Below are 12434 nucleotides of genomic sequence, written 5' to 3'. Positions count from 1 at the left end.
CCCGTACTTCTAAACTGCTTGTCCATTGGACAGTCAGGAAGTCGTTCGCGCGTAAACTAGCCGATAGCAGTACAGGGGCGGGACTTGTCTAGATTCTCACTGGAACCATTTAATGCAGACATTATTACAGCGACAACACGCGGCCGGAATGAGGACCGAAAATAAAGAGGAAATAAAAAAACAAAGGAATTTTGTCTTTGTAAATCTGAATTGAGTTGCAAACTTTTATTAAATAATAAAATAAATAAATAAATAAATAAATAAGGAAGAAGATAAGTACAAATCATGCCAACCTGAATCTAACTGCAATTTTTTTAAAATATACATTTCGATAAATATTTTAAGCATCTACATTTCAACATCTACCCTGCCAGTACATGTAGACATATATCTGAGAAATTATAGACGTTTGAAGATTTACTTTAGTTTTCTGTTTTATACTTTTTAATACACTCACATATCATGCAATCTGACTTAGATAAAAAGATATATAAATAATTGATGCATGAAATGGTTAAATAGTCTTCCTTAGCATATAACAGGTTAAAGTAGATTTATTATTTACATTATCAGCATGTTTTGTTGTTTTTATTTTTGCATGGGAGGTTCAGGAATTAAACAAAAAAAGAAAAAAAAAACTCCTATTATAATTAAATGTGATGCTAAACTCCTTTTCCAGTCTTCAGCTGTGCAGTCCTGTAGGTTCGGATTCAAGTTCTTCTTCGATAGGAGCAGAACTTGATGTGTCTTAGCTCATCCACCCCACGATTCAACGTGTTGCAAGTTACGAGATGCTTTTCTGCTCACCACGGCTGTAAAATGTGACAGAGTTACTGAGTTACATTAACTAGTTATCATAAATGCTTCAAATGTAGTAAACTTCCAGAATCTTCAGCTGTGCTCTCCATCCCCGATAAGTCTCATCTGTTTTATAGATAAAGGGTAAACCATCAGATCATTCAAAAAGAAATAAAGACATTACATATGGAGGTACTCTTTATTTAAATAGAATCGTTCTGTAGTTAGAGTGCATATGGATATGAGAGAGAGAGAGAGAGAGAGAGAGAGTGTGGTCATAATACATAATTATAGTCATCTCATTCCAAACATGGTCTCAAATTCCCAACACGATCGTCACATCCATCACAAGAAAGGCAGAACAAGACGTTACAGAAAATTTCAAGACGTAGAACAGCTTTACAAAAAAATCCCGGGTGATCCTTATATCGTCACAACATTCCGATACGTTAAGCACTATCAGTCAGACTATTAGCGAGATATTTAGACGAGTGTGTCCCGTTTTCCTGGGTCCGTATTGACCAGACGCAACATTTCACACGTCGGGAATCGGCTCATCTTTATCCGTATAGTTGTGCTTGTGGGAATACAGTCAGGCATAACATGATCTGAGAACAATACAAGCACAGGGCTTTGTGTATGCGCAATCTCGTCTAAGAGAGCAGCAAAAGCATGAGAATATATATATATGTGTATATACACCTGATTCATGCATGGCCTTTAAGAACAATGATGTCAATGTTTTAAAAAAAAAACAAAAAAAAAAAACAATTCACAAATATACAAGAACAGGACGTGTGTCTTTTAGCCTTCCTCGAGCTCTGGGACACAAGTGCAGAAATCGGGGCTGACGTTTGACACTTGAAGTGAGGAGCGAGGAGGCGGAGCTTAGGTGAAGCAGGGTGGTTGGTGATTCAGCGCCGGAGCCACACCCAGCTGTTGATGAGCCAGAAGGCTACGGTGATGGAGTACATGAACATCTCGCGCTTGGCTCGCTCTTTGTTCTCTTCCTCTAAGAGCTGCAGCCGTCGGTTCAGCTTAATGATCTGCACGGACACGTAGGAAAAAAAAAAATCTAATCATGACAACAAAGCTAAATAAATAAATAAATAAATAAATAAATAAAACAACAACAAAAAAAACATGATGTGAACTGCGTAAGGCGTGCAGCAAGAATTTACCTTTCACAAAAACCCCTAACTCAAACGAACGTTTTTATATTTAATGTGCTTGTTCTAACCGTTACCGTTACCATAGTAACAACTCACTCACCATACGTTTTGTTAGTTAACGAATAAACATGTATATTCGTTGATATGGGGGATTGCCCTACTTGGCTGAAAGTTGTGTTAATGCATATAATATGCATCAGACATGAACGTCACTTTATGATGTTACACGCAGCTTGTGTAGGAACCTACGTGAGTTTCTGGTAAGCGAGGAAATAAATCAAAATTAAAACCCTGACTGTCATACCTGTCTCCTTAAAGCTGTAGCGTCTGCCACGGCCAGGTCTTCTCCACCTTCCATAGTCGTGTCCAGTGTAGCCAGGGCAAATCTGACAGGAAAGTACATATTACTACAAATATTCCATCAACACAGATTTCTGAGCCGGGAAATACCCTTTATGAACTACAGTAAGCGTGACATGTTCCTAATGGGGTGTGTATATGCATGCATGTGTGCGTGTATATCAACTCCAGTGCCTTGCGTACGTTTTCATCCCATTCTGGTACTCTGAAAACGCATCAATTGGAAATTGGTTATAAAAAAAAATCCCAAACTTTCCATGGACATGCCATGGAGCACCACTGAATATGTTATACGAAATGGAAAGAAGATGCCTACCGAAAGTCAGTAACCGGGTAGGTTGGGTGTTAATCAGAGAAGCAACCAAGAGCCAAGTGTACATCAGAGTCAGACTCAACAAACAAAGGTCTGATGAGACCAGAATGAAACTTTTTTGGCCTTGATCCAAAGCTCCAAAGATGTTTGGTGGAGACCCAAAACTGCTGAGCACATTGAGAACACCATCCTCATAGTGAAGCATGGTGGCGGTAGTATCATGTTGTGGGGATGCTTTTCATCAACAGGAACCGGGGAATTGGATGGAGCCACGTACAGCTCTATTCTAGAAGAAAACCCATCCAAGTCCGCAACAGACTTGAGATATTCACCTTCTGACAAGACAGCGACTTTAAGCGTAGTGCTAAAGCTGTTCAAAACCAACAACCTGGGAAAAAAAAACCCATCCAAACATCAATGGGCAAGAAGATCCAGATGTACAAAGACTTATTGCGTAAATCAAATGGTAAACATTTCAATTTAAGTACGTTCAGCGCCAAAACGTGAACATTTATGCAAGGCACTGTAGACACAGTGTATATATTTCTGTTCCTAATTTATTGAGAACTTGTTCCTCCTTTTCCTCTATAACTTTTTATCTATACTCCCTCTCTTTTGTCTGGTCCTGCAGCGCTCTCTCTCTCTCTCTCTCTCTCTCTCTCTAAACGACCTCGTATCTAAAGCAATACTAGTCTTCATACGGCACAATAAGCGAACAGAAGTTGTACTCTACACTCCAATAGGCAATATCTCGGACTAACGTAAACCCATTGGACCTGAAACCTGGCCAGGCGAGTTCTTCTGAGTCACTGTGGATTCAAATAAATAATGTCCAGTGAGCACTCAGACACAGGAAAGGGGAGAGCTGTGGGAGGAGATTGTAGAGAACACTGACGGGGAGTTACCTGTTATCATGCTGGAGGTTAGAGGAGGTGGAACCCCCTCTCAGAGAAGGCTTACTGAGGAGAAGAGAAGAGGAGAGAGGAAGAGAGATAAAGGAGGACGTACAGAGACAGACAGCGAGACAGAACAGAACAGAACAGCAGAAGTAGCCACGTACCCAATTACATACGTACATTACACCATCAGTCAAAGGTTTGGACTCAACAGACTTATAATTGTCCTAAAGACATTTAAGTACAGGCTTACGGTTCAAATTGGTCAACGAGTGAATAGTGAAATGAATCAGCAAAATAGTTTTTTTCATTAAAACAAATCATTTTTGCCTAAAATTTCTCCAAACTTTCAACAAGAAAAGAGTGTCGGGGGTTTTCTTATTGGTCATGACATAATCCCATATTTGTACAGTATGTCTTCATTATGACTATTTAATAGTTTGCAATTAATATTAATAAAGAATCCTTTGACTGGTAGCGTATATAATTCAAATATATATATATATATATATCACAGTTATACTGTATAACTGCTTATCGTTGTTGTAGCTATGAAATGATTAGCGATTTTTCACTTTATTTGACGTTCTATATACAATTGGTTTAACAATTAAAAAAAAAACAAAAAAAAAAACCCACTAGCTAGCCTATGATCCTGCTTGAAGTACCATGACAGAAACGTGTGTGTGCGTGTGTGTGTGTGATTAAGCTAGCAAATTTATATGACATATGATGTCAGAAAGATATCGGTCGTGCCTGTTGGTGAGAAACGTCAGCGGTGACGCGAGTACTTAGCCTCGTCGCCAGAAACTTAGTCATCATTGTCCCAGTGCGTAGTGAGCCAGGGTCCTTACCAAAGCCCTAACTCGGGTACACTCGTGTAAACTGATTCACGATCAAGGGAGCTGATTGAGACGCGCCCCAAGACAAATCTGTTGTTCCTCCCGGTACAAGTAGAAATATGCTTTACGAAGCAACTCTGACTAAGCAGCGTGAAAAATCGATGACTGTCGAGTCTTAGTTTAATCTGTAAACATCAGTGCGTGAATAATGACGGCGGTCTGATCGGCGACCGGAGCAAACAGGATGTGATGTGATGAAGCTGGGAAGACGGTTATTAAAATATCAGTGAGACGCAATCAGGACACGAGCAGTGAGAACGCTGAGTAACTCTGTACTCAACACCAAACAACAGTAACTGACGAGTCATTAAACACGATAAAATGAATAATGAAATGTATACTGTGTTTGTAAAATAATACGATGAAAAAATAATGAGAAAAAGGAACAAAACCTGTCCATCAGTCTAGTTTGTCTAATTGTTGATTCATAAAATGACCAAGTTTGATGTTAATTGACATAACGGAAATCTTTTTTCTCTCTCTGACTCGCACACAGCTACTCGGTCTCAGCCTCGGAGAAGGACGAGACGAGAGTACGAGATGGAGAAACAAAGCAATGGGGAGCGAGGTGAGCAACGGTGCTACAGTAGATCATCACTAATCTACAGGATACAGCCTCCAACATCACAGAAACATGCAATCTCACATCAAGCATGAACCAAGGGGTCAAAGGTCATAGGCATCGACAAGGCAGAGAGACGGATCACCTGCGCTGGTTCTCGTCCAGGACCTCCAGGAGCTGCTGGTAGGCCCGACGTGTGCTGGACTGGAGGAAGGAGAGAACGCCGTGCGCGCCGGAAACACCCTGCGCCTCATCGGGAGGACGACGGAGCGACAGAGCGCGCAGGGCGGAGGGGGAAGGAGGACAAACACTAACCACACACACACACACACGGAGGAGAGAGAAGGGGAGAGAGAGAGAGAGGAAAAAGAGAGAGAGTTGGAAGCATTAAGTGGGAGGCTTTAGGATTTAGTATTTAAAGAAGACGGAAAAAAGGAAAATATGAATAAAGGCCTGTTCACAACAAATACTGTTTCTGTGCAAGATACACGTGCGTTTCTTACGCATATTACTGCCAGGTAAGGAAAAAATCCCCAAAAATCCCCCCTTATTACAAGAAGAGAACATCTCGTTTATACAGACAGGATGTGTTCAGACCTCGTAGACGTTTCTTTATTCCTAGCTGGTCACGCCGAGTGGAAAACTTCATAGTTAAATAAATAATGTCGTTTTTTTTTGCTGTATTTTTCTTTTCTAATAATAAGATGTTTGTCTTGTAATAAGATATTAACAACAAAAAACAGAGGTCTTAAACGAGATTGTACATAATTGTAGATTATAGATAATGATGATTAAACGCTCAAATCGGATTGATCAGGAAGTGTTGATTCATTTTCTATAACAGCGGTTTAAAGTGGATATAAAACGAATACACACCCTTTAGTCAGTCCTTCAAGGATTTTCGCGATCGCAAAAACAACTACAATATCTCGGTTTGATAAGTACACACCCTCTTTACTATAACATCCCTGAAACAATAACATCCCTGGATCTCAGGAATAGCCAGCTGCCTTCAAGGTCACATAACCACTTCATTCTGACGTTTACGCTGGCCTTGCAGGTTTAAAGAGCCGGTCCACACAAAAGGCGGCAGCACGGGCTCCGAAGACCTCCAAAAACAACCAGGTTGTGGAAAAGGTACACATCAGGTGATGGAGATAAAAAGATTTCCAAGGCTTTGAAGATACGCTGGAGATACACATCCATCATTCAGAAGCGGAAGGCGCATGGCACCACCCACAGTCTGACAACATCTGGGAGTCCATTAAAACTAGATGACCAGGCAAGCAGACACCAGGAACCCAACAGCAACTCGGGAAGACCTACAGGATTTTATGGCCAACAGAGGAAAATGTGCATCACGCAGCAATAAGACGAAGAAAAGGTCTACCTGGAGTCCTGTTTCAAGTTTGCACAAAGACTCCTGAAGGATCCTGCAACAAACTGGCAGAAGGTTTTGTGGTCAGATGGGGGAGGAAAAAAAAAAAAAAAAAAGAAGAACATTTTGGCACGACACCAAAACAACATGACCCTGACTGTGAAGCATGGTGATGGAAGCATAATATTGTAGGGATGTAGCTCATCTGCATGGACTGGGGAACTTTATCAAGACAGAGAGGAGGATGGTTAGAGCCAAGTACTTCCCCACGTATTCTTAGGAAGAATCTGCAAAAGAACTCGTATTCCAACACAACAATGACCCCAAGCATAAGGCCAAAGCTACAACGGAGTGGCTTGCTAGGATGTTACAAGCTGGATGTTCTGGAGTGGCCTAGTCAAAGCCCTGATCTAAATCCAACTGAAAATCTATGGCGAGACTTGAAGGTTGCTGTCCATCAGACGATCTAACTTCTCCCAGCTCGAACAGTTCTGCAAATAGGAGTGGGGGACCATCTCCAAATCCAGGTGTACCAACCTTGTGGAGAGTTACCAATAAAGACTGGTAGCTGTATTTGCTGCCAAAACGTTGTGCCAATTAAATCCATGAACTCCACATTTTATCCACACTAACAACTTACAAAAAGGTACGGCATGACAGACGTTCGGCATAAACCGATTTAAAAAAACAAACAAACAAACAAACAAAACCCATGCGCAACTGTTAAGAAGACATATATTTAACGTTTTTGAAGGAGTCTCCAGTGTCAGTGCCTTGTAGCAGTCAGAGTTAAAAAGCTGTTTGGACAGGGGACTTTGCGGGCGAGGGAATGAATGGAACCATGAACAGATATAAAAAAAGGTATGACGTTATTGTTTAATAGATAAAGAAAAAGTGTGGTTAGGAATTACTGCGGTATAAGAGGAATAAAACACTTATAAGATAATAATCTAGCTCGGAGGTGGTTACCGTAACTCTGCTTCATGCTCCAAGTGTTTTATTCCTCATGTAAAATATGGAGAAAGGACTGATTGGGGACTTAAAAAAGGAAGACAAGGATAAACATGAAGGTTGAATGATATAAGGAGACTAGGATTGACAAATAAATTGAGATGGAAGTGAGAGTGAGAGAGGAATAACGGAAGAGAAAATAAGAGCGAACCACCGCTCGACCACAGAATATCCTCACACAACTAACACTCTACCTCTCATTCACACACACACACGGCTATAGTATCACTGCAAAAACAATCTACGCTAACATCTGCACATAATCGTGACCCAAAGTGCTGTCAAAGACCAGCAGAAGCAGGAGAGCATTTCATCGGTTCAACCTGCGCACCTGAATTAACCTCAAACACAAAATATTTATTTGTTTTTTATGAATCTAGCAAATTATTAGATACACTTGAAGGTCATAAGTATACATACACCTTAAAATAATAATAATAATAATAATAATAATAATAATAATAATAATAATGAGGGGCCATGAAACTTCCATTTTGTTTTTAATTAGTCCCCCCCTGAAGAAGCTATTTCAGATATCAGATGTTTACATCTAGTCCACCAGACACAATAATAACAACTGAACTTACACAACTGAACCAGCTCAAAAGTTTACACACGCTTGATTGTTAATACTCTGTGTGTCGTTACCTGGATGATCAATGACATGATGTGTTTATGTGTTGTGATAGTTGTTCATGAGTCCCTTGTTTGTCCTGAGCAGTTCAACTATGCATTGTTCTTCAGAAAAATCCTCCAGACCCTCCACATTCTTTACTTTTCCAGCACCTTCTACATATCTGAACCCTTTCCAGCAGTGTCTACATGATGTTCAGATCCATCTTTTCATACTGAGGACGACCGAGAGACTCGTACATGACTATTACAAAAAGGTGCAAACGTTCACTGATGCTCAAGAAGGCAACACGATACAGTAAGTGCCAGGGGAGGGGGTGTGTGTAAACTTTTGAACAGGACAATTGGTGTAAATTGTTATTATATTGTTTAATTCCGTAAGGTGTATGTAAAACCACGTCACACAAAAATGAAGAATAATATAAGTGAAAGAAGATGGTCACTGGGAAGGACCTTAAAGTATATTATAAAATATAATATCAAAGCTTTAAAAGATTGTACAGCAGTTCTGTCATTCTCATGCAAGCTGATTCGAGACTCGAGCTCGTTTACTGAAAACACCATCCATTTACGATCCGTCAGCATGTTCGGAGAATCTGAGCGAATTGTTTACGCGCATCTTAAACTGCTGCGTCTGGAGACGATTTGCGTTTGTGTACACGCTGTATGTAATCTGATCCAAAGTCGTACGCATGCACGGTTTATCCGCTGATTGCGCTCGCTTACGTAGTTAAAGGGTTTTAAACGGTTTCGGCAAAAACACCATCCAGATGTCATTACTGAATAAAAAGAAGAGTTTGAGAAGTCCATTCTACATCCAATCCATCCTCGCTACTAAACTTAAATAGATTAAACTGTATACTGTGTTAATATGACACGACGTCGAGTTTTGTAGCAAATCTAGTCATACCGTGAATAAATTTTTAAAAAGTGTATTGGAAATATGGCTGGGTGATACGACAAAGATATATCATGAACATCACGATGCTTGAGGACGCTTCTGCGATACACGAGGCGCACCGTGATGTATAATTAAGCGAACGAGCTATGTGCAAAACTGTAGTAAAATAAACAACTAATAATGACGTCAAATCGATGTCGTCCGGTCAGTAGGATTTAATTTGTAAAAACAAAAACAAGTTTTAAAAATAAATAAATAAATAATACATCACCGTATCAAAGATATCTCGGGAAAAGTGTATCGCGTAATCATTTAGCACGATATCATAGCGATATATCGCCCTGCCCTACACTGTAAACCCGGATTAAAGTTTACACCAGCATATGACACACCATTTTTTGTCAGTATAGGTCTAAATAGATGTATTAGGCTACACTACACTTGCACATGAGTGTGTGTGTGTGTGTGTGTGTGTGTGTGTTTGTGTGTGTGTGTGTCTGTGTGCGTGCGTTTGTATATCTGACCTTGTGGAGACGATTGGCTTTTGATTACTACGGTTAGGGTTAGAGTTAGGAGTAACAATTATATCAATGAAAGGTCATTAGAAGGATAGCACGCACATATGTGTGTGTGTGTGTGTGTGTGTGTATACTCACGAGGAGTCGTTTCGGGACATCTGGCCGTTGTGACGCACAGCTGTGTTTTCGCTGACTGAACGTTCTCTGCGTGCTCTGCTCTGAGTGCGTACCTGTGTGCGTGTGTGTGAGAGAGAGAGAGAGAAGGACAGGTTCTTCCATCATGTTACTTCCATCTCAAATACACCGATGCAAACGTTTCAATCCCTACACCTGTAGAACCCCCCCTCCCCCGCCAGAGGAAATACCTACTTAGTGTGCTACTCTTTAAATATATAAAGTACTATTATCAGAAAACTAGCCTTAGTATTACCTACAATCATTACGAAACCCCCCCATCCCCTCCTCAGAATGAGCCGACCCGCCATTACCTCTTCACTGGGCTGCTCCATTTCCAGGAAGTCGAGGGGGCGTTCGTTGAGGGTGAGAACCCGAGGAGGAGTCTTCAGAGACAGGGTCTCAAGTGGCGTGGACTGGATAAGATCCAGATCTCTGGGTCTGTAGAACTGCATGTCTTCATGGTCTTCTACAGAGGACAGATGTGGGAGATGTCTCCTCTTTACTGATTTTCCAATAAACACATCAAAGAAACGACAGAACTGTATTTTACCAGCAATATAAAAATGTAAACGTGTAAATGTAATCCGCACATTCTGATTGGTCCGGATTCCCTACTATAATTTATTTACATTCGCAATTATGCATTTGGATAGTAATCACTCGCCCTCGCTGGGAGCTTCACGGTTTTCTGTGCCTGGCAATAGAGTGCGAGAGAGTGACATTCGCTGTTTTCTCTGGGTGGGAGGGACGTTGTGACTCTCTGCCCTGTCAATCAGGGTAATACTAACCAATCGTAGGCGTCTGTGAGAGCATGTATGCAGAAGAGGGCGGACAGTAAGTCAGGTTACAGTTGTGAAAGAAGCTGACTGTAAGAAAAGTGCAACTCAGAAGTAGTCGGTTAATCTAACAAGCCAAAGAAGAAAACAAAAAATAAAACAAACATAATAGAACAGCCGTATTATGTAAAAACTTCACGCTTTCGTGTTTCGTTAGTCACGGACTCTCATGCTTCAAAATGACTAAATACAAAAAAAGAATCTCTCGAACCTGCTACGAGGATCCTGTCGGGGACCTGCATCATGGTGGTGTGCAGCAACTCGTGGTCTGGATTGGCGCTGCCGTCTTTCTCCTCGCTCGTGTACGGAGTGACCTTCAGCATCTCAGGCACGCGCATGCGCTGGCTGATGCCCTCCGTGTACTGAAGCTCGTAGTGGATGCGGTTCATCTCGGCCATCTCGGCTGTAGGAGACGGGAACGCCGCTCCGTTCATCTGCAGGGGGTTCCGTTCAAACTGTACATTATTATCGATTTTAGGCTCGATCTGAAAATTTCGTCAGCTTGGCTAAAACGTTCTTCAGACCGACCCTGTTCCTGGAAATCTACCTTCCTGAAGACTTTGGCTCCAAATATAATGGCGCTCACATGACCGTCTAATCGTTAGAAGTCTTGGTCGATTAAAATAGGTGTGTTAGACTTTGGTTGGAGATGAAACCTGCAGGAAGGAAGATCTCCCTGAGGAAGAGGGCTGGAGAACACTGCTTTAGACCCTAACGTTTATCATTAAAGGAACGATCCAGCCTGCAATCGTGTGCACATTACTGTGGTATAAAGGGAATAAAACACTCCAGGAACAGTAACTCCGCTTCATACCACCCTGTTGGTGATTATTTCCCCATAACGGCATGCCTCCAAGTATTTTATTCCTTACTTACTATTACATTTTATACTATTCACGCACACACATAATGTACCTTAGCCTCTGTACCTTTCCACTGCTCAGAACAGAATATCAGTTTAGCCACTCTTGGAGCTCTAACTGAACTCAGCTTGTCCACTTTTTATCCTGTGGCTAAAAATATAAACAAATACATCTCAGAAAAACAGGAATAACTAGTCATGACTGACTAATCAGCAGAAAGAGAAACTGAAACTGCTGTTTACAAAACAACAGACCTGTAACTTCTCAGTAACACAACTTCCCTTCCAGACCAAACAATGATCAATTATCAATTATAATTAAATAACAATAAAAAACAATTTCTATTCCGTGTCTTTACAATAACGAGTCTACTAGCTAGTTATGCTAGCCTTACACACACTAATAAACAGCAGGTGGTAATAATAACTGATCACAGAAATCTGCTGGACTCATCACACCGAGTAAATAACAAAAATTTCGCACAAAATGGAGGAAAAGAGTTCCGGGGGCGCGCGCACACAGCGTCAGCTATAAATTAATATATTGATATATTCACTCAGGAATAATGTCCGTAAATTAAACAAAATCACCTTCTCCAAAGCCGGATTCATCTGATCTATAAAGAGAGTAAATGTATAAACTCTGACTCAGGCTCAGACAGCGAGCTCCACTACAGAGAGGAGAAAGAAAACACCCGAGTCAAGAGAAGCGGCTCCATAACACCGGCTACACTGCTATCCAAAATAAAAGTCTTTACCTGCAACAAAAGTCTTTCAATAAACAATTCATTCGTTCGTTTATATTCATTTCAAATCAATTTAATGTGTTCTTTTAATGCGTTAATGTTTAAATGTTTCGGAGTTTTTAACAGAGTAATAAAATGTATATTTATTTGTATATCTATTTTCAATCATAAATGCTATAAATAATCCACCAGTGCTCTGAATAAATAATACATCAATTTAAAGGACATACATTTAATGTATTATTTGTGTTTTAATAAATAAATAAATAATTCCCCGAATTTGACAGTTTTAGCCTAGTGATAAAATTCTAGTAATCCTTCATTGGGTTTATGGTTAATCTTTAATAAATCTCATAAATATATCTTATG

The 12434-nt window shown here is 40.5% G+C and overlaps 1 protein-coding gene across 6 annotated transcripts; it reads right to left on the bottom strand.

Annotated features, from left to right (window-relative positions):
* Positions 1–983: 983 nt before the first annotated feature.
* On the bottom strand, positions 984–12063 carry mffa (mitochondrial fission factor a). Of its 6 annotated transcripts, none has more exons than XM_017491535.3 (8): positions 11911–12063; positions 10669–10891; positions 9933–10123; positions 9583–9674; positions 5149–5313; positions 3549–3602; positions 2275–2356; positions 984–1844 (listed from the first exon to the last, which is right to left on the bottom strand). In XM_017491535.3, exons 1-8 carry the CDS (start codon positions 11929–11931, stop codon positions 1713–1715), a joined length of 960 nt encoding a protein of 319 aa, XP_017347024.1. In that variant the 5' UTR covers positions 11932–12063; the 3' UTR covers positions 984–1712. The 6 variants fall into 6 exon arrangements, with proteins under 6 accessions (XP_017347024.1, XP_017347025.1, XP_017347026.1 ...); XM_017491536.3 differs by having other exon boundaries at positions 9933–10087; XM_017491537.3 differs by lacking the exon at positions 5149–5313.
* Between the last annotated feature and the right edge of the window lie 371 nt (positions 12064–12434).

The sequence above is a fragment of the Ictalurus punctatus genome, chromosome 17, assembly GCF_001660625.3.
Source record: "Ictalurus punctatus breed USDA103 chromosome 17, Coco_2.0, whole genome shotgun sequence".
NCBI classification, from domain to species: Eukaryota; Metazoa; Chordata; class Actinopteri; order Siluriformes; family Ictaluridae; genus Ictalurus; species Ictalurus punctatus.
This window is presented reverse-complemented; position numbering and strand designations above follow the sequence as displayed.

Coding starts and splice junctions, on each gene's coding strand:
- mffa (XM_017491535.3), bottom strand. CDS start 11,931: ATGAATCCGGCTTTGGAGAAG. Junction 10,892..11,910: donor TGAATCCGGCTTTGGAGAAG/GTGATTTTGTTT, acceptor AACCCCCTGCAG/ATGAACGGAGCGGCGTTCCC. Junction 9,675..9,932: donor TGGAGCAGCCCAGTGAAGAG/GTAATGGCGGGT, acceptor ACACGCACACAG/GTACGCACTCAGAGCAGAGC.